General features: G+C 37.4%; 1 protein-coding gene across 2 annotated transcripts in view; it reads left to right on the forward strand.

The window, feature by feature from the left end:
- Positions 1-6,537, forward strand: part of IPMK (inositol polyphosphate multikinase) — a 55,510-nt gene extending 48,973 nt beyond the window's left edge. For both annotated transcript variants that reach the window (XM_053585720.1, XM_053585721.1), the window contains exon 6: positions 1,418-6,537. In XM_053585720.1, coding sequence (XP_053441695.1) covers positions 1,418-2,037 — 620 coding nt within the window. In that variant the 3' untranslated portion in view covers positions 2,038-6,537. The remainder of the gene's footprint in view (positions 1-1,417) is intronic.
- Positions 6,538-21,345: the final 14,808 nt, after the last annotated feature.

Genomic DNA, 21,345 nt, shown 5'->3' on the forward strand with positions numbered 1-21,345 from the left:
GTGTGTGTTACACTTTATGGGGGCAAGACATGATTGCAAGAGGGACTTTATCTAACAATTGCAATCAGTGTAACCTGGCTTATTGTACCCTCAATGAATCCCCAACAATAAAAAAAAAAAAGCAGTATATCCTAGATTCTTAGAAATATTATATTTGAAGTTTATTATTGAGAACAAATAAAAATGAGTTGTGGTTTGCTATTTGATAATGGGTTGTTGATACCATTAAAAATGAGTATAGCTGGGTATGGTGGCACATGCCTACATTCCTAGCTACTGAAGAAGCTGAGGGAGGAGGATTACTTGAGCCCAGGAGTTCAAGGCTATAGTGAGCTGTGATCACACCACTGTACTCCAGCCTGGGCAGAAGAGTGAGATCTCCTTCACTTAAAAAAAAAGAAAAAGTTGGCAGCACCATAGCTCAGTGGGTAAGGGCACTGGCCACATATATCCAGGCTGGCAGGTTTGAACCCAGCCCAGGCCAGCTAAAACAACAATGACAACTGCAAAAAACAAAACAATAGAAAACAAAAACGGGGCATTGTGGTGGGCAACTGTAGTCCCAGCTACTTGGGAAGCTGAGGCAAGATAATCACTTAAGCCCAAGGGTTTGAGGTTGCTGTAAGCTATGATGCCACGGCACACTACCCAGGGTGACAGCTTGAGACTCTGTCTCCAAAAAAAAAAAAAAAAAAAAAGAAAAGTCATAGGCCAGGTGCATTGGCTCATGCCTATAATCCTAGTACTTTGGGGGGTCATGGTGGGAGGATTGCTTGAACTCAGGAGTTCAAGACCAGCCTGAGTGAAGACAAGGGTAAGACCTTGTCTCTATAGAAAATAGAAAAACTAGCTGGGTTTGGTGGTGTGCACCTGTAGTCCCAGCTATGCAGGAGGCTGAAGCAGGAAGATTACTGGAGCCCAGGAGTTTGAGCTTGCAATTAGCCAGGATGAAGTCATTCTACTCTATCCTGGGCAACAGAGTGAGACCCTGTCTCAAAAAGAAAAAGGATTATAATTTGACTCTAAGTTTTAGATTAGCTCTTAAATGTGATTCTGACAAGTGACTTTACTATAAGGTCCCTCAAAATAGAAAATGAAAGAAATCTTAGAATCATATTTCTTAAGAGAATATTTAAAGACAACTACTCGTCTACATATAATAAATTTTGCCTAAATAGGATATTTCATATTACATTACTGTCATTTAAATGCTTTCTAGTAAGAGCAATCGTCACCAAAAATTGAGGTCTAAGTTTCTATGGCTGCGTAGAATTCTTAAAATTCTATAATTAGCTGTTAATTTAATTGTAAAGGATGTTGGGGAAAACATTGGAGAATTTGATCTATGGTGAATTTATTTCCCAAGTGATAGCTGTTTCATAATTTGATTTTAATCCTAATTTTATTTTTCTTATAGGGGTCTCCAGGTTTTTTCATGATGGGTTCTGCTTAAGAAAAGATGCTGTTGCTGCCAGTATTCAGAAGATTGAGAAAATTCTTCAATGGTTTGAAAACCAGAAGCAGCTTAATTTTTATGCAAGTTCATTACTGTTTGTTTATGAAGGTTCATCTCAGCCAACCACTACAAAATCAGACAGAACTTTAGCAGAAAAGTTTTTGTCCAAAGGACAACTATCAGACACAGAAGTACTGGAATACAATAATAACTTTCATGTGTTAAGTTCCACAGCAAATGGAAAAATAGAAGCTTCAGTAGGCAAAAGTTTGTCCAAGGTGTATGTTCGTCACAGAAAAATGTATTCAAAAAAGCATCACAGTCAGACTTCTTTGAAAGTTGAAAATATGGAGCAAGACAATGGGTGGAAAAGCATGTCACAGGAACATTTAAATGGAAATGTACTTTCCCAACTGGAAAAAGTTTTCTACCACCTTCCCACTGGTTGCCAAGAAATTGCAGAAGTAGAAGTACGAATGATAGATTTTGCTCATGTGTTCCCTAGCAACACAATAGATGAGGGATATGTGTATGGGCTAAAGCATTTAATTACTGTACTTCGAAGTATTTTAGATAGTTGAATCCTTTGTAGTCTTTTTAAGGGGTGGGCCAATCATAATGAAGAACAGCAGTCAATATCTCTGCACCTGTAATGCTATGTACAAAATTTGTATTGTGAGTCAGCATTTTATTTGTCTTTATACTTTTGGAAGAAAGGTTAACTTTTTTATAATCTTACTCAGGAAAACTAATTATTTGTCCATTAGAAAACTATGAAGAATAAAGAAACTTTAGGAATGTTAAGCAGGGAATGTGGTGGTACATGGCTTAAACATCTATTTGTCTCAAGCAAAAATGCAAACCATTTTTCAGTCATTAAGAGTTTAGTTAGCTTTCTATAGCTAATTTATCATGAAATCTCTGTTCACACTACTCTGATGATAGGCAGTATCTAAACTATTAGATTATTTGAACACCCACAAAAATCTAGAAAGCACAGGTTGATGTCTGTATTGCTATGTTATAAAGTTATTAAAACTGGAGAAAATTCTACTTTAGAAATAAGTACTGTTTAGGTTTTGCATTAAAAGTTCAGACCAGCATATTAAGGTGCTTCTTAGTGAAATGATACAGAATTATGACATTCCAAAATCAGGTTTTCCCTTTAATTCTCATTTACATGTATGTTTCAAAATACTGTACTTTATGAAAAAGATAATGACATGGACAAAAATAACTACAAAAATCTTGAAATTAAGGGCACTAATTATTCTCACCACGGTTAGGAGGAGAAGTTATTTGCAGTGAACAAAATATTTTTTTTTTAAAAATCTTCCATTTGTGTTAAAATTGAAATTGAAACTGCATTGTGAAAAGTGAGATATACCATGTAATAGCTTTTGCAGCTTCAAAAAGGTGAATGATTGAAGGTTTGCTTTTTTCCCCTTTAACTTTTGAAGTTTTTTCCTTTTACCTTAAATATATGTCCCCTTTTGGTTAAGCAGTAGTATAAAGTGTACATTGCTAAAAATAGTGTTTCTCCTAATTCTCTAAAATTGGTAAAAGACAAGATCCAGTTGTGTGTTATCGAAAGTACTGTGTGTAGATTAGTGCATCATACATGGTTTGGTACACATCTAAATCCATGGTTCTATTTCACTTTTATCAAAATATATTTTATGTCATATTCAACAGAGAAGTTATAATTTAATTCATTGGGGGAGGGACAATGTTACATTTCCTGGAAAAATTAGATTTTTTTGTTTCATAAGCTTTCTTTGTTTCATACCCACCACCTTTTAAAAAATACGTAGTTATTTGTCATTGAAAACGTTTAAAACTTTGAGATTGAATTTTTAAATACATTTGGTCTTAATGCTGCCATTACTTGCACTTTGATTTACTTATATTTCTAAGTAGTTAAACAGGTTTTCCATATTCCTGGAAAGCGTTGGACTTGTGAATTATCAGATTTTTTTCTTGTCTTTTTCTTGTAGAGTTACAAATTAAACTTCTAACTCCAACGTGGTGAGGAGAAAAATGTCACAATTTTGTATTTTATCTTACCTTCCCAACCCTGTCTGGGGATGCTTTGCAACTACCCGAGTCCAAACAGAAGTACCAGATGCTCTGCATTCTGTGCTTAGTAAATCTGTTAAACCAGAATAACTTTAAAATTCATGTGCATTTTGTTACAGCACAATTTGATTGCTTTTAATTTTTCATTTAGAATCAGTATGAGAATTTTCTGGAGTGACTTCATATTTTTTTCCCACTGTCCCTATGAGTATTGGTTTTTTTCTTTTGATTGGGGGGGATAAATTTCAAGTCACAATTGACAGAAAATTTTTAGTTTTACTTTTTTTATTTTGCAATATGGTCTTTGTTGTTGTTATTTGAATAATGGTTCAATAAATGCTAAGCTCAGATAATTAAACACTATTTTGAATCTTAAGAGAGGAGGCTTTTTTGTGTGAGATGGTATTAGCTTATGTACAATGAATTTAATAAACAAGTATTAATCAGATTTTTTTTTGCACATTTTAGCTCATTAAAGTCTGAATTAACTGTTCCAGATTTTCTTTTTTGTATTTGGAAATAAGTTTTGTAAAATCAGTGTCTTTTTGATACAATATTAGATCATGTTTTTTGTTTTAATAAAAGAAGCGCTTTTATCTTTTGTTTTTCAGGGAAGGGATTAACATTTAATTCTGTGTTTACATTTTTTATCACTGTTATCCAATGTTCATTTTATGTTACTTTATAAGTAAGCTTACATGTAACAGAGTAAGTATCTGTTTATGTAATCTACATGTGACTATTTTACAGTTATAGTCTAGTCATTTGTGATTATACTGAAATTTACCACTGTGGGAGATGAATGATCACTATTCACCTAGTGTATCTGAATATGTTAAATGTTTAAGAAACAAGCATATTAAGGGTGTAGTTTGGATTTTTTCCTCACTAAGAAACTTTAGTAAGATTTTAGTGTATATCTTATGGAATACACTCAGTCGAGAAGGACTTTATGAAATTGGAGATGTGAATAACACATTTCTCTAATAAAAATTTAAATTGTACAATAGTTTTATAATAAAGTATTTACATTAATTTGATATTTTAATATGGATGGAAGTTGTATAGATTCAAATAAATTAAAATCAATCATAAATGCTAAATATTTTATCTAAATAGTTTTTAAGAAACAATTTTGGAAATGTATATATTGAATTGCTCTAACATGGAGTTTGTGGTATTTCAACTCAGTATTCCTTGTTTTATGTGTCTGGAAAGATTGTATTTACACTACAATTTGCTTTTGTGGGGCTCTAGACTGTGTTCAACTGAGTAAGAACATTTTTCTGAATTTTCAGTATAATATTTTACGATTTCCAAGATAAAGTTCTTCCTATCATGTCTATGGAGTCTATACATCAAATTTATACCATCATTTAAGAGAAAGGTATTTCATTAGATATTTCAGTTAAAGGATTTTTTTTTTTCATTTCATGTACCTGAAAACATTTGTTTCTAGGGCTTAGAATATTGTAAAAGACAGAGTGAAAGAAAACAGGACAATGAAAGAGTTTGGGGGGTGAAATTACAGAAATTGTGTCCACTATTGTAAATCATTGTCATCATTTTAGGACATTTTATCTTAGAAGTTTGGCATTTTATATTTTAAAACTTGATTTACTTTTAACGTTGTTTACAGTGCTTTGTAATTCTCTTCCTTATCCAGTACCTTTAACCTTGATTTGATACATTTGTAAGTTCAGTTATCTAATTACATCCTGTAATGTTTTCATAGCCTAGGAGACATCAATTTCTTTTTAAAAATTAGCAATCTGGTTATCTAAAGAGGTAGCAATTTGCTTTGGGAAAACAAGTAAGGGTGCCTTTGGAGATCAGACTTCTTAATTCATGCAAATGTATTTATTGGGTGTATGCATAAGCCAAGCATTTTTAGCCCCCCAGTATACAGTTATGAACCAATCAGATAAGGACCTAAGCCTTGGGAACTTAAGAGAGAGAAATATGCATGTGAAGATGATAAAGACAACTATCATTTGACTTTTGGTTAAGGTAAAATAGTAAGAATTCAGTTGAAACTAACAGTATGTTAAGTTAGAAATAATCTTGCAGCATTGTAATCTCTATTTGACTTTTGAGTTTGGGTAATCATAAATACCATAAAAAAGCCTTGATTTTTCACTTTTCCTGGTAAAGGTACGCTTACTTAGGCTGTCCACTTAGGAGTAGTGTTTAACAAACATAACATCACTTTGAAAACATTCCATGACATATTCACAAGCAAATTAACTGCACATTTTTAGTTGTATTTTACAATTTAGGACACATAGACCTCCATCTTCAAATCACTGGTATTTTAAATTTGACAATAAATATGAAATTACTTTATGACTTAGAATGGTTATATTATTATTTTAATATTTTAGGAAAGTTGGAGCCTTCTTTTTTTGAGTTAATATTTAAATTCTCATTACTTTAAAGTAGCCGCTGGTAAATGGAAATAATAACTCATACAATGAAACAAATCAGTATATGCTTTTAAGAATTTTTAAAAATTTGAAAGTTGTGTCATCATTGGGGTTAAATTTTGGCCTGGTGTTCACTTATATATTAACAGTTCATGAAGTGAAATAGTCTTAAATATGATATATGATACACCTGCATATAAATGAAAATGGTGTGCACAAAGACACTTTACTATGGGAATTGTACTGGAAGATTTATGAAAGCATGTGAAATTGCACCTAAAATTGTGTTACTAGTGACTATGAGCAGCAATGCTAAATTTATTGTACTTGAATGAATGTATTTAGTCACAATTACTTTGGTTCAAATGTCTAAATGTCTTTAGGATTTTTTTAAATGTATTTGTAATTTGTACTATTGAGGGGGGTGTTCTTGGACTGCAGGGGTTATTGTTAATGTGTGCTTTGTGTTTTTATTTTATAGAATCATCTAATGTGATATACTGATTTTTATAAGTGATATTTAGATAATTCTAATAACTGTATATTTGACAACTTATTAAAATGTTTTGCATTGGAGCTTTCCCCCCATTAATTGTAACATACTTACAAACTCTATAAGCAGTTTAAAAATAACTCATTCATCCAACAAATATTTGAGTGAATGTTATATACCAGAAGCTATCAGGAGTTATTAGGGACTCATAGATGATTAAGACGGGGCCTTGGGAGAAAGAAGCACACACATTGGAAATGATAAAGCAGGAAAACTATTTAAAAAGAATATATTTTCCTGTAATAGGAATTAAACTCTTTGGAATCAACCTAGTAGAAGAAATGCACTACAGGAGAAATAACTAGAGCTGTAAAAATATATATTTTTTGCGTGTATTTGAAATTTTGTGAGTCAGTTACCCAGTCAGTGACTCAGTTATTCTTTTCATTATGGTCTTTAAAAAGGGCACTGTTACATACTACTGTTTTGCCAGGCACTGTATTTGGCTTTCAAGAGTTTTTAAAAGTTAAATAAGATTCAGTACCTGTTCTCAAGATGTGTACTGCCTGGTAGAGAAAGAAAACCATGTAAATTGAGTATTGATACATCTCAATATCCAGCAGGGTTAGTGAAGAGAGAGGTAGCCCATTCTGATAGCATACAAGAGGCGGAAGCATGTGATGCGTAACATCACTGGGCTCAAGAAGCTTGTATTGAATTCCTCCTCAATGCCTGCTTCTGTGGGTATGCCATGTGAAGTAGTTTCTTCCCCTGTTCTGGTTAAGACTGGCTGTCTAACTGCTAAAAATAGCAATCCCACTGCAATAGTCCCCAAGTTATAGCTAAGTGTAAAAGACTAACTAAAAGCTGCAGGAAAAATAAAGTGAAAAGTAATTGTTCACGGTTTTCATTCAAATGCAGGTTATGATTAAGACCTGAATGGGTCTGTGATGTGGATGTTCCATGGGTCACACTTAAGAGTAGCAAGATTTGCAAACATTTGCAGTAGAACTTGGGCCACTTTGAATAGACTCAACCTTGTTTGAAGGCCAAGAGAATTCGCAGCAACAGAAAGAAATGGGTTTAGATTTACAGTGGTCCTCAAACTTCCTAATGCTACGACCCTTTAATACAGTTCCTCATGTGGTGACCCCCAACCATAAAATTATTTTCCTTGCTGCTGGTTGGGGGTCACCACAACATGAGGAACTGTATTAAAGGGTCACGGCGTTAGGAAGGTTGAGAACCACTGGTTTAGAATGTGAGGGAACACAGCAATGGCTCAAAATAATATTAAACCTTCTTAGTTGGAAGAAAAGTTCATCAGCTATGTCAGAAGGTTAAACTTGCCTCCTACAACAAAGTTTGGGAATCTATAATAACAGACTTGTCATTTGTGCATCGGCCTTTTTTTTTTTTTCCCGTGTGAATGTGACTATTTTGCCAACCTAAGAAAACATTCTGCATATGCTTAATTATGTTGTATTTGCTATCTAACAACATTCAGGAGATGCTTTGGGCATAAATGATATGGTACAATTGGTTTGGATGCCCCGAAGTGTTGAAAATCATAACTCTATGTTTCCACGAGAAGTTAGGAAGATGTCAGTCACGGTGGCTCATGCCTGTAATCCCAGCACTCTGGGAGGCCAAGGTGGGCGGATCGCTTGAGTTCAGGAGTTCGAGACCAGCCTGAGTAAGAGTGAGACCCCTGTCTCTAAAACTAGCTGGGCATTGTGACGGGCGCCTGTAGTCCTAGCTACTTGGGAGGCTGAGGCAAGAGGATTGCTTGAGCCTGGGAGTTTGAGATTGCTGTGAGCTATGTATGATGTCACGACACTCTACCGGGGGCAAGAAAATGAGACTCTGTCTCAAAAGAAAAAAAAAGGAAGATCTTTAAAAACTGTTATTTAATATAAGTTAATATAATTTGAAAGAAGTGCCTTGAGATGGTTACAGGAAAATGATGAGTGTGGAAGCATCACATGAACGTTTGTTAGTCTATGGAAGAATAAATAGTACCACCTCCTACATTTTGAAGATTACAAACTTAAGGAAAATAGGCTTAATTTATAGCTATGGAGCTTGGATCCAGTTCAGAATACATTCTCATATTTGTAAATTTGTAAAGAAGCCACAGTACCATAGCTTTTAGTTCACTTCAGTCTTAACTTCCATTCTCCACTCCCTATAGTTGTTGGCCCTAACCCACTCAGGTTATGTCAGAGGCAGAGAGAACAATCTAAGTAATAGATTATCCGGATCACTCTGGCAGCAATTATTTCTGAATGATACCTCAAAAAGTAGCTTAAACAACCAGCTTTATTATCTATATGGATCTACAAGTCGGCTGGGTGGTTCTTCTGACCTTGGCTAGACTTGTATGTCTCCAGTTAGCTGGCAGGTCTTGGTGGGGGGAAGTTCTGGGGGAGATAATGTGTCTTAATATCCTTTCAGCAGGCTTTTCAGTGTAATAGGGTTTAAGGGAAGATGCTAAAAACAGGCAAACAAGTTTCAAGCTTCTGTTTAAGTTTGCTACTGTTGCCAAATCCAGAGTCAAGGTCAGAGGGCATTTGCAGAAGAGCATGGACAGGCCACAGTAGGACCCACCACAGGTTCGATCATCAGGGTAACTCACACCGGGCACTGGGAAAGAGCATCCTGTCTTGGTCCATGGCTTCATCAGGCAGCAATACCAGAACAAGTTAGACAATGGGAATATGTAATTCTGCAGAACAGAATATGTGGGACAAGCAGCATATGCAAATTTAAAAATCCCCTTTCTTGTTTTATTTTTCTTTCATCTGGGTTTCCATCCATCATTTCTCCTAGGTAGAACCAGAGCAGTCCCCATAGTGTTGTCATCTTCCACTTTAAATTAGCATGTTGTAATTTGGAGAGTGGTTTGGTATCCTAAGCCATCTTATTCATGAGCTTCCTTGGTGATAAATGTAGTTGATTTTCTTTTCTTCTTGTTGCAGTTTGGCCAGGGCCAGGTTTGAACCTACCACCCTCCGTTTATGGGGCTGGTGCCCTACTCACTCAGCCACCGGCATCGCCCTGTAGTTGATTTTCTTCCAAGAGTGCACAAACTGTTATGCTTTGATGATAAAAATTATACAAAAATATATCCCTTCTACTATGTATTAGAGATAACAGTTTACCAGTTGATGCAAAAACTTTTTCAGTTTTCAGGGGCAGGGGCTACTTTATTCCAAAATACTACTGTATTTGAACTTGAATGTATTGTTTTATTATCAAGTTACCTGGATTTTCATTCCTCTAAATCAGAATTTCACATTAATTCACTGTCATTTTCTATTTACTATTATTTTCTATTATTAGTATATAATAAAGTAGGGAGGGTGAAAATTCTTAGGAGGAATGCCTGTTTATTTTATGATTTTCTTTTCCAATGCAGTTTTCATTCCTGCTCCCTTGAGGAGATCCTATTATGGAATTTACCATCTGAAATTGCTTTAATATATTTCTTAGGGATCATAAAATTAATATGTCTTCTTTTTTAAAGACCAACATCTAGCACTCTGGACTTACATTAAAGCAGTCAGTGGGCTCATCCCTAGTTTCTGTTTTCTAGATCTGTAGTAGTTCTGCCTCATCTCAAGTTGGATGATTAATCAGACTTGTGCTCAGGAGCTATTAAGACACAAATATGTGTTGTGTAGGTTTTCCAGGCTAATTGTTACTTTTCCCTTAAGCTTTTGTAGAGACCTCTCTTTCAAAAGAGGGTTTAAATGTTTGACTCTGAAATATTTTACCCTTTTGCAATGAAGCTGTAAATAGCAGATAATGTATTAGAAACTTCCCCATAAGGGAGGAGGCAGGGGTGTTGGGGTGCTCTCACATAAGGGGCACAATGTAAGGGTACATGGCACACCTCCTGGGTGAGGGGCACAACCACAACAGGGACCTTACCTGTCAAATGCAAACATTTTAATCTAATCGTTGGTACCCTGATATTAATCTGAAATTTAAAAAAAAAGAAAAAGAAAAAAAAAACAAGCACGGAGAGAGTACTACAAAAGGGGAAAGGGATGAGCATCTTACATATCACAGAAAAGGCAGCGATGTCATTAGTGAGTAAATGGCAAAAGAGGGCCTCCCTCCCTACGTATTTGCTGAAGGAATCAGTCAGTAGCTCTCAACCTTGGTTATGCATTACAATGATTTGGAGAGATTTTAAGAATCAGGATGCCCAGGCTATAGTCTAGACCAGTGGTTCTTAACCTTCCTAATGTCGCGAACCTTTAATACAGTCCAAAGGGGTCACGACCCATGGGTGGAGAACTGCTGCTCTAGACCAACTCAATCTGAGTCTCTGGGCTTAGGATACAGTCAGGAATTCGTGTTTTTTAAAGCCCTTCAGGTGATTTCAATGTGCAGCCAATTTTGGAACTACTGGAAGTAAGTAAATGCATAAATTCCATAGCACCTGGCACAATTGTTTAAATGGGCTCCTACCTTATCTATTAGCTCTTTAGCATGCAGATTCAGTCTTATGCTTGAAAAACTCATGCCAGTATGTATATTAGGGGCTTGAAACAAACAAAAAAAGAAGTTTCCACTTAACAAATCTGCAAATAATCAAAGTGTATTTCTTCAAATATCACAATGCTCTTAAACAACTGTTTCTAGTAATCCTTCCAAAAAATATTGCATAATTACTTATATTTTCAAAAGGAGCTATTAAAGGTAAGTTTTGGCTGTTTTTTCCCTCATATGTCATTTGCCTCCTTAGACCAGGAGATGATAAATATTCTGTAGCCATTCCCAGAATCACTCTTAGTCCTGCCTCCTTCCTTCACCAAAATTTCCTCTGCTCTCACTCTTTTTTCTTTTTCTTTTTCTCTTTCTCTTTCTTAACAGAGTCTCACTCTAATGCCCTGGTAGAGTGCTGTGTTGTCATAGCTCATGGCAACCTCAAACTTTTGGTCATGAATAATCCTCTTGCCCCAGCCTCCTGAGTAGCTGGGGTACAGGCATATGCCACTATGCCCAGATAGTTTGTCTGTTTTTTAGCAGAGACAGGGTCTGGCTCTTGTTTAGGCTGTTCTTAAACTGCTGAGCTCAGGCAATACACCTACCTCGGCCTCCCAGAGTGCTAGGATTACAGGCATGAGCCACCGCGCCTGGCCCTGCTCTCACTCTTCATTGCAGCAAGCTTATTCATAACCTTTCCTGTAATGCTAACTGTGGTGCACTTGGCTTACATTCATACTCCACACTCCAGTTTCTAAAGATATTCCCAGTGATTGCTATGTACACATAGATCTTTTTGACACTGTGACCTCTCAGTGCCTGATCTTCTGCCTTCCAAAGGTTCCTACTCTGCTCCTATTTTAGCCACTCGTGGGCATGCCCTAGAGATTACTGCTTACTATCCCACACTATGCCCTCCTCTGCTTTCAACCCCCTCTCCCTGCTTTCAGGTCAACTCCCCCGCCCCACCTCGATGCAGTGCATTGATCCTAACCTTCATGTTGTCTGTCATCTTCATGTCCTTATTTTAGTTGTTACACAACTTGAATTCGAAAGTCCTTCATTATATTTGCTCCCATACACATGACCATAAACTCCCTACCCCTCTTCTTACCATCAAATTCCCCTGAAAAACTCAAACTCTGATTTTTCTTCCTTTTCCATCAACTCAATACCTATACCTTAGAGATGAATGTTTGGAGAAAAATACAGCCGCCTATCTGGGATAACTTGAAATCTATGACTTCAGACCCCAACTGGTCTCTCAGTACTATCAAGGCAATCCTACTACACTTTCCAAGTCAATTCACTCCACCATTCTTCCAGATAGCTTTTTGGCTATACCTTCTTCCTCATCCTCTGATATTCTATGATTCTCTTTTTTTCACCCTAAGAAAATCATAGGGCAGCGCCTGTGGCTCAAAGGAGTAGGGCGTCAGAGGTGGTGGGTTCAAACCCAGCCCTGGCCAAAACTGCAAAAAAAAAAAAAAAAAGAAAAAAGAAAGAAAAGAGAAGAAAAGAAAATTGTAGCAATCAAAAGAAATTTCACATCACTTCACCCTCAAATCTAACAGTCTACTTCCTTCTGGACCCAATTCTCGCTAGGTAGGGATGATAGCTTGTATACAAATAGCTTAACAGTTTTGCCTAAGGTGTTGGGAACTTGGGTACAAACCCAAACACACCATAATTCAAAGAGAGTCAAGCTTCAGCCACAAGTTGGGTCTATTACATTATGAGGGATATGCTGAAGTATGCCAGTTATTTTTTCTAAACTAGGAGAGGGTATTAATTACATTATGAGAATAGGTTTAAATAGGTTTTCTGTAGTTGAGTGGCCTCTCCTCTAGTGAAAGTATTTGACCTTGTATAATGAATGGTCCAATGTGTTCCCATAAAACAGTAGCATCATTTTAAAAGACCTTAAATAGTAATTGAACAAAAAGAGAAAAAAAAATTAGGTTGTATTTCCACATCTTATAAAAGTTCTATCTGATAATGAAGAAACGAGCTGCTTCTGCATAAAAATTTGCAATTTGAGTGCTACTGTGGCCATTTTTAGCCTCTCCCTGTTTTGATTCTCGTTTTCTCTTCATTGTGTCTATTCTGTGAATGTAGGTCACAAAGGAGTCTCAAAGGGAAAAGAGACTGGCAGAAGAAAAACAGTCTTTAGAAAGAATCTTTCTGAGGCAACCAAATTTGAGGTGAGACTAAGAGACTCAGAGCCACACTGGGTTCCCAACCTGGTCAGCTCCCTTGTGTGGGCCAGGCCGGCTGGTGGTGGTGGTGATGGTGGGTATGTGCAACAGAAGCAGGCAGTGGGGCAGGTGGGTGGCAGGTGGCGTGGTGCTGATGGTGGTGGTGGGAGTTGTGTATGAGCAGAAGCAGCTTATGTCCTGACCTCAAGGGCACAGGGGGTTACCAGGTAGGCAGACGCACAAACAGATTAAGTCAGATCATGAGGCCATTAATTGTCTATTTTACAGATGAGGAAACTGAGGCTCAGTCTTATTAACAAATTTTATGTCATACCCCGTTTCCCCGAAAATAAGACAGTGCCTTATTTTAAGGTGTGCTCCCAAAGATGCACTAGGTCTTATTTTCAGGGGACGTCTTATCTTTCCTGTAAGTAGGTCTTATTTTCGGAGGATGTCTTATTTTCGGGGAAACAGGGTATATGCAGTTAGCAGTTATTAGATTTGGATCTAGGGCTGGTGGAGACTTGTCCTTCTCCCCTCGTGCCTATCTTTTCTTTCTCTTCTACATTTGAGAGTATATCATTTGCTCATCTTTCATTACTATGAAGTTAGAAAAGTACCACCCAAAGACATAATTTTATCTAGGAGTACTTGAGGCAAAGAATACAGTCAGGTCTCTACGTCTGTGGGAGTTCTCATCCATGGATCCAACCTCCAACCAATCACTGATTGAAAATCTTTAGGGAAAAAAACAGTAAAAAATTCAACAATGAAAAATAATACAAATTTAAAAGTACAGTATAACAACTACTTATATAGTACATATTATATTACGTATAGTAAGTTATCTAGAGATGATTTAAAGTATACACGAAGATGTGCAAGGGTTATATGTAAATACCACACTCTTTTATGTAAGAGACTAGAGCATCCATGAAATTTGGTATCCACGGACATCCCAGAACACCCAATGAGGTTGATTAAAATAAGCAAAGGGCAATGTGGAACCTTCTCATGCTCTGTCGGTTGTTTTTGTTCTAAGACATACCTCAATTTGTTTTCATGGAAACTAAAGTAGAGTACAGGGCAGAAAACAATACAATTGAAAGAAATCTGGCTGGGCACAGTGGCTCACGCCTGGAATCCTAGCACTCTGGGAGGCTGAGGAGGGTGAATTGCTTGAGTTCAGGAGTTGGAGACCAACCTGAGCAAGAGTAAGACTCCTTCTCTAAATATAGCCAGGGCGGGGCGTTGCCTGCGGCTTAAAGGAGTAGGGTGCTGGCCCCATATGCTGGAGGTGGCGGGTTTAAGCTCAGCCCTGCCAAAAACCGCAAAAAAAAACAAAAAGCCAGGGCACCTGTAGTCCCAGCTACTCAGGAGGCAGAGGCAAGAGGATTGCTTGAGCCCAAGAGTTTGAGGTTGCTGTGAGCTATGATGCCATTGCACTCTACCCAGGAGGACAAAGTGAGACTCTATCTAAAAAAAAAAAAAGGAAAGAAATCTTAGTTTTCTGATTTATAGAAGTTAAACATCCTTTCCCCAGAAACATTTATAGGAGCTCCCTAACAGTTTTAATCTTCATCTCTTAATAGCTATGATTGTCAATCCAGTTATTCCAAGAGAACAAATCAGAAAGCCCAGAAACAAGAAACAAATTTAGTTTCTTTTGAATATTCACACGCTTAAACACACTTCCTTTACCTAGATGAATGGAAGTCATCAAATCAGAAAAATACAGGGTTATTTTCTCATGAACTACTCTTTTTTTTTGGTCTGGTTGTTCTGGATAGTTTATAAAATATACTTTACCTAGAAGTTAAACTGTGATCTAAAATGTAATAATAGTAACTAATATTTGTTGAATCCTTACTTAATCCCAAGTGCTATATTTTACATGTTTAAGTCATTAGCCATTTGGCAGCCAAAGTAGTTAGAAATAGTATAGTTACAATGTAATTTAGTTAAACCAGAGCATTAAGTATTTTAAAATGATTTAGAAAATATACAAATTTCTTCCTGCTGTTCGTTCCCCAGTTCAGTTAATGTCAACACTATCTTTCCCTTGTCCCTGCAACAAAACTTGGAGTCATCCTTGGCTTCTTTTCCATATACTCCGAAACCATTTCACTAACAAATCTTGTTGGTTCTACCTTCAAAATACCCAGAATCTGATTTCCTTCCCTGCGTCCACTGCTACTACCCTAGTCCAAGCCACTGTGACCTCTTTCCTGGATTGCTTGATGGCCTGCCATGAACTGCCAGGATCTCCCTCTGCCACCTCTGCCCCCCTATTTCTCCACTTATCAATGGAGAATGATGATGTTAAAATCCAGGTCAAATCATTTCACTCTCCTGCTCCAAATCCTGTAATAGTTTCTCATCCCACTTGAACGAAATCCAAAATACTTATGATAGCTTCCAGAAATGTTAAGTTCTCAAATCTGTGACTGCCTGTTTGCTCTCATTTCCTACCATTCCTGTCATACAGAGCTGGCACTGCCCTCCTCACAAGTCTTTTATCTTATGCCTGAAATTGATACTTGCCTTTTCCTGGAACTTCCAACTCTCACATGTTCAGAGTCCTCTTTGCTGTCTCACTACTGTAAGTTTCCACTGGGTAAAAACAGCCAGTGTCTCATCTCTCAGGCCTTTTACACGCTCTGATTTTTCTTCAGAACACTTACAACTATCTGACATATATTATGTATTCTTCTTATTTACTTACTGTCTAGCATCCCTACTCCCATCTTACCCCACAGAAAGCTCCATGAGAGCAAAAGCTTTGTCATTTTGTTCATGGATGCTTCTGTAATGCCTAGAACGCTGCTGGCACAGAACAGGTGCTCATTGTATGTTTACTCAACTAAAGAAAGAAAAATGAATGATAACATCTTTTTGGTGACTTAAAATTTGGAAACCAAATATTCATGATCTTATTACCCAATCGCTTTAGGGGCTTTGGGGGATTATGAGGCTGTCTTAACACAAATGGCGCTAGTGTGCTGTGCTCTGGGCTAGTTTGGCTTCATGTATTTTTCAGCAGTTTCTCTCTTCCTTTTTAACAAAGTCTTGTTTAACAGGCACGAAAGCTCTGGTTTTGGGACCCTTCTGGTCCTCATCCTATGTGTTTCTTTGCTTAATTATTCCTTATTTGTTTCCTGTATAATAAACCGTAATAATGGGTATAGTACTTCTCTGAGTTCTGTGAGTCACTTTAGTAAATTATTGAACTTGAGGGGGCCTTAAAACCCTCAGATTTGTAGCCAGTTGGTCAGAAGCATGAGTGGCCTGGTCACTTCCAAACTGGCATCTGAACAACAGTTTTTCTAGGACTTTTCTCTTTAACCTGGGGCATCTGAATGCTAACTCTGGGTGGTTAGAGTCAGAACTTTATTGCAGTATTTTCGAGTGTGATCTTGTTCAAAGACACTTCAGTTACTGTATAATGGTTGATTCATTCACACTGAACCTCGAGCCAACAGCGGTATCGCTCAGGCCTGAGTGAAGCTTATCTACACATGTTGTTTTCTTCCTTAGGCTTGTCACAGCCTTCTGCACTTTGGAACACCGGACAGCACTTCACTGCTATACCTGGGAGGGACAATTAAACAGCAACATTACGTGCACAAAAAGAGTACCAAAATATGAAAAATGTGATATTAAATAGTTGGTGAGAATAGATGCAAGAAGATAAAGCATTCGTCGTTAACTTATTTGATCTTAGGTGGGAATGTGAGCTTTGGATGAATCAATTTTTTTTGCTGCTCTGTCCATGTCTGGAAAGCATGGAAAAAATTTCCACTAATCACACTAATGTTGATTTGGGGGTTAAAAATAAATTTTGGTAAGTGAATGAATTCACAAATATGATATCCATGAGTAATGAGGCTCAACTCTACACACACACAAACACAAAACAAAAAACTTCGCCTGTAGTCCCAGCTACTTGGGAGGCTGAGGCAAGAGAATGGCTAAGCCCAGGAGTTGGAGGTTGCTGTGAGCTGTGTGTGATGCTGCGGCACTGTACCGAGGGCAATAAAGTGAGACTCTGTCTCTATAAAAAACAAACAAACAAAAAAACCCCACAAAAACCTTTTTTCCCCACATTCTAAAAAGCGTATGATGTACTTTCCAAAAGCATATGATGTACTTTCCAAGAATACTGTGGGGCGGCGCCTGTGGCTCAGTCGGTAAGGCCCCGGCCCCATATACCGAGGGTGGCGGGTTCAAACCCAGCCCCGGCCAAACTGCAACCAAAAAATAGCCGGGCGTTGTGGCGGGCACCTGTAGTCCCAGCTACTCGGGAGGCTGAGGCAAGAGAATCGCTTAAGCCCAAGAATTGGAGGTTGCTGTGAGCTGTGTGAGGCCACAGCACTCTACTGAGGGCAGTAAAGTGAGACTCTGTCTCTACAAAAAAAAAAACAAATAGGATGTTGCCTGGGCTACACTGTAGTGGTGTCAGCCTAGCTCACAGCACCCTCAAACTGCTGGGTTCAAGCAATCCTCCTGCTTCAGCCTCCCAAGTAGCTGACACCATGCCCAGCTAATTTTACTAATTTTTATAGCGCTACGGTCTTGCTTTTGCTTAGGCTGGTCTCCAAACCCTGGCCTCAAACAATCCTGCTGTCTTGGCCTCACAGAGTGCTAGGATTATAGCTGTGAGCCACTATGCCCAGCATGATAGCCACTTTTTGACAAGCATACTTAGCTGTGGTAGATTTAGTAACATTTCCAACCCCTTCTCAATACTGATGTCAAACTTACTGATCTCACAAAATCTCTGTGAGGAAGCTTTATTCCAAATTTACAAATGAGGAAAAGGCCTAGAGAAGTCAAACAACTTCTGACTTCTGAATTCTGTCCAAGTTCACAGAGCCTAGTACAGGAAGTTCAACCTGGATCTAAGAGGCCAAGTTGTTTACTGAACTAAATTCTCTTTCTTTCCAAAGCTCTAATTTTCATAACAAGAGATGCCTGGATTAGTGAGAATAGGCTGCACCATGTAGAGTATATAATTGTAGGAGAAATCTGTAATCAAATTAAATGATGAAAATATCATCCAAAACCCAGATGGTTTTGTTGTTGTTCTTGCTCTTCATGTAGATACTCTGCCCAGTTAAGAAGATGTTGAAAGGCCAGTACTTAAAAATAAGGTCGTTTCTATTTAAAAGCACTGTATGACTTAGGATAAGATATTTTAAAGATGTACTTAATTATATTGGTTAATTAGTTACTTGCAGTATTATGGTGATTTTCTGAGGTTGCTTTGAAGGCAGTTTTGAAAGTACATGGATTAAAGGAGCAAAGGTACTATGACGGAGCATGTCCAAATTTGATAATTGAATTTAAAATTTTACCTTGTAGCTAAGCAGAGAGTTTTCTTATGAATATGCAGACAAAGCATATTCATTTTCAGAATAAATCAAGTATCAAACGTTTTACTTCTTCCTTTTTATATAGCTTTACTAAGATACAATTCAAGACCATTATATGAGCCATCACAAACATTGTTGTCTAAAACTTTTCCATCATCCAAAACTTTCCCTCATTTTCATCTTTTAATAAGCACAAAGAAGTAAAATGGGAGCACTCACATGCATGTACACACCAAAGTCCGCTTACTTAAAGAGAAAAGAAAAATCACCTAGTACCACCTAGTGGTACATAAGTAGATAGCAAGTTGATTTTGGAGTTCCTGAAATCCTGAGATTGAAGATATTTTTCCCTCATGGGATTGTTAAATCAGCTACCAATATTTATGGTTTATAATTGGAACTTGAATTAAGAACAGCCACACACTTGTCTCAAATCTTTGCATTACAAATTTTGAATAATTTATTTTTTAAAAAACAAACAGTATTCTTCCTTCACATGAGTGTTTACTTATAGCTCCCAGCATGCTCAGCTGATCAATGCTTAGCAACTTTATATGGCCTAGGGATGACCCACTCCTTTTTCCTCTTGGGAAAATTAACTTTATTTTAAAAATCTGTGTAGAAATACACAAAAAATAGAGTGGTAGTCTTTTCTTTTTCCTTTTTTTTTTTTTTTTTTTAAGACAGAGTCTCACTTTGTTGCTCTTGTTAGAGTGCCATGGCGTCACAGCTCATAGCAGCCTCATTTGGGGCTTAAGTAATTCTTTTGCCTCACCCTTCCAAGCAACTGGGACTACAGGCACCCGCCACAATGTCCATCTACTTTTTTAGAGACGGGGTTTGCCCTTGCTCAGGCTGGTTTCGAACTTGTGAGGTCAGGCAATCCACCCGCGTCAGCCTCTCAAGTGCTGGGATTATAGGCAGGAGCCACCATGCCCAACCAAGAGTGGTTGTCTTTGTTGGAAAATGAGCGAATTTTTCCTTTTAGTTTTATCTTTCTTGGGTATGTTATATAATTTTATATGTATTTGAAAAAGCTGTAATAAACTTTATTTTAAAAAGTAAACACAAAATTACAAAATACTGCAGAAATGCCTAGTAAAATTCCCCTCAAACAGCAATTTTCTTTGACTATTATTTGCCTTTCTCATTTCCTTCCTAATGGTGGCAGTAACTCTATGCCACTCACAGGTTAAGACTGAAGGCAGTAGTTAATTGAGAATGTTTTTTCTCAGCTTCCCAGCCTCAGGATCTAATTCCTTGTAGGAAATCCTGCATGCTTTATGGAAGCATAATGCCCCATGATTAATGAAATCATGTCAATGTAAAGTTCATATGTGAAATGCACATTATTGTAAAGTGAATTACACATTATTCTAACAGTGTTCCTTGAAAACCGTGCTTTATACAGAAAGATTATTCAGAAAAACAATTCTGGCAAACTTACATAAGTAGAGATGTCAAATAGAATAATAATAATAAATCCCTAATTTAGATTCCAATGCTGACTACCATTGCTACTATTCATGTGACCTTAAGCAAGTCACTTGATCTCTTTCTGAATTTGTTTCTCAACTATAAAATGGAGATAATAAAAATATCTAACTTACAGGGTTGCTCTAGGAATTAAATGGAATAATATATGTACGCTATACATTAAATGATCAATACATGTTAGGTATTGCTACTGTTATTGTATTATCAATATTGTTTTCTTAGAGTTGTATATAAAAGATTTGTCTTAACCGTGATCATACAATTCCCATAGGTGTAGATACAAAATTATAAGTATGGGAGAATTGGATAAAGTGCTGTCCTTGGTTCTGAAACAGCCACTCAGCAGGGGGTGCTTGCTTAGAAACCTCAGATACTAGTGATTTCCTGGTCTGACCTCTTCTAAGAATTTTGGAACAGGTGAAGGCAAAAGTAAAAGAAAATGCATAGGCACACTCGTGTGTGCACGCACACAAACATGATCAGAGGAAGAAAGGAATGAGGGGAAGGGAGAGAGAGAATGAGAGAGAGAGAGAGAGGATGAAGAGGGAGGAGGGGAAGGGGAAGGAAGTGAGAAAAAGGAGGAGGAGGAGAGAAGCATAGTTCCCAAGAAGTTGCCAGGCAAGGAGAGGGAAGAAACACATACTCGACATAGTTTTCAACTTACATTGCTTGCTGACATCAAGAAAGACCCAAGAGAGTTGTGGATGTGTGTTGAGGGAGTGGTTTATATATTCCTTCTCACCAAGCTATCCTTGGTGTCCTTCTCTTTTTTTTTCTTTCTTTTTTTTTTTTATTAAATCATAACTGTATACATTGATATGATCATGGGGCATCATACACTCGCTTCATAGACCATTTGACACATTTTCATCACAATGGTTAACATAGCCTTCCTGGCATTATCTCAGTTACTGTGCCAAAACATTTACATTCTACATTTACCAAGTTTCGCAAATACCCCTGTAAGATGCACCACAGGTATGATCTCACCGATCCCCCTCACTCCCCTCCCTTTCCCACTTCCCCCTATTGTTAGGTTGTAACTGGGTTATAGCTTTCATGTACTCAGCCCTACTATGAAACTAATTCGGGGATCTCACATTGGTGTCCTTCTCAATCTCTGCTGAGAGTGATGGTGATCCAAGAAGTGTGGAACCCATCTGTGTGGAGCCTGGGTGGCAGAAAAGGCTGGGGTCTAACTCTGCTAAGGGGTGATTGTGCTCTAACACTGGTACAATGTAACAGGCAATAATAGCCACAACTCACATAGCACTTACTATGTGCCAGCTGTTCTAAGCACATCATTTTACTTATAAAAAAA

Source organism: Nycticebus coucang, chromosome 3 (genome assembly GCF_027406575.1).
Source record: "Nycticebus coucang isolate mNycCou1 chromosome 3, mNycCou1.pri, whole genome shotgun sequence".
Classification (NCBI taxonomy): domain Eukaryota; kingdom Metazoa; phylum Chordata; class Mammalia; order Primates; family Lorisidae; genus Nycticebus; species Nycticebus coucang.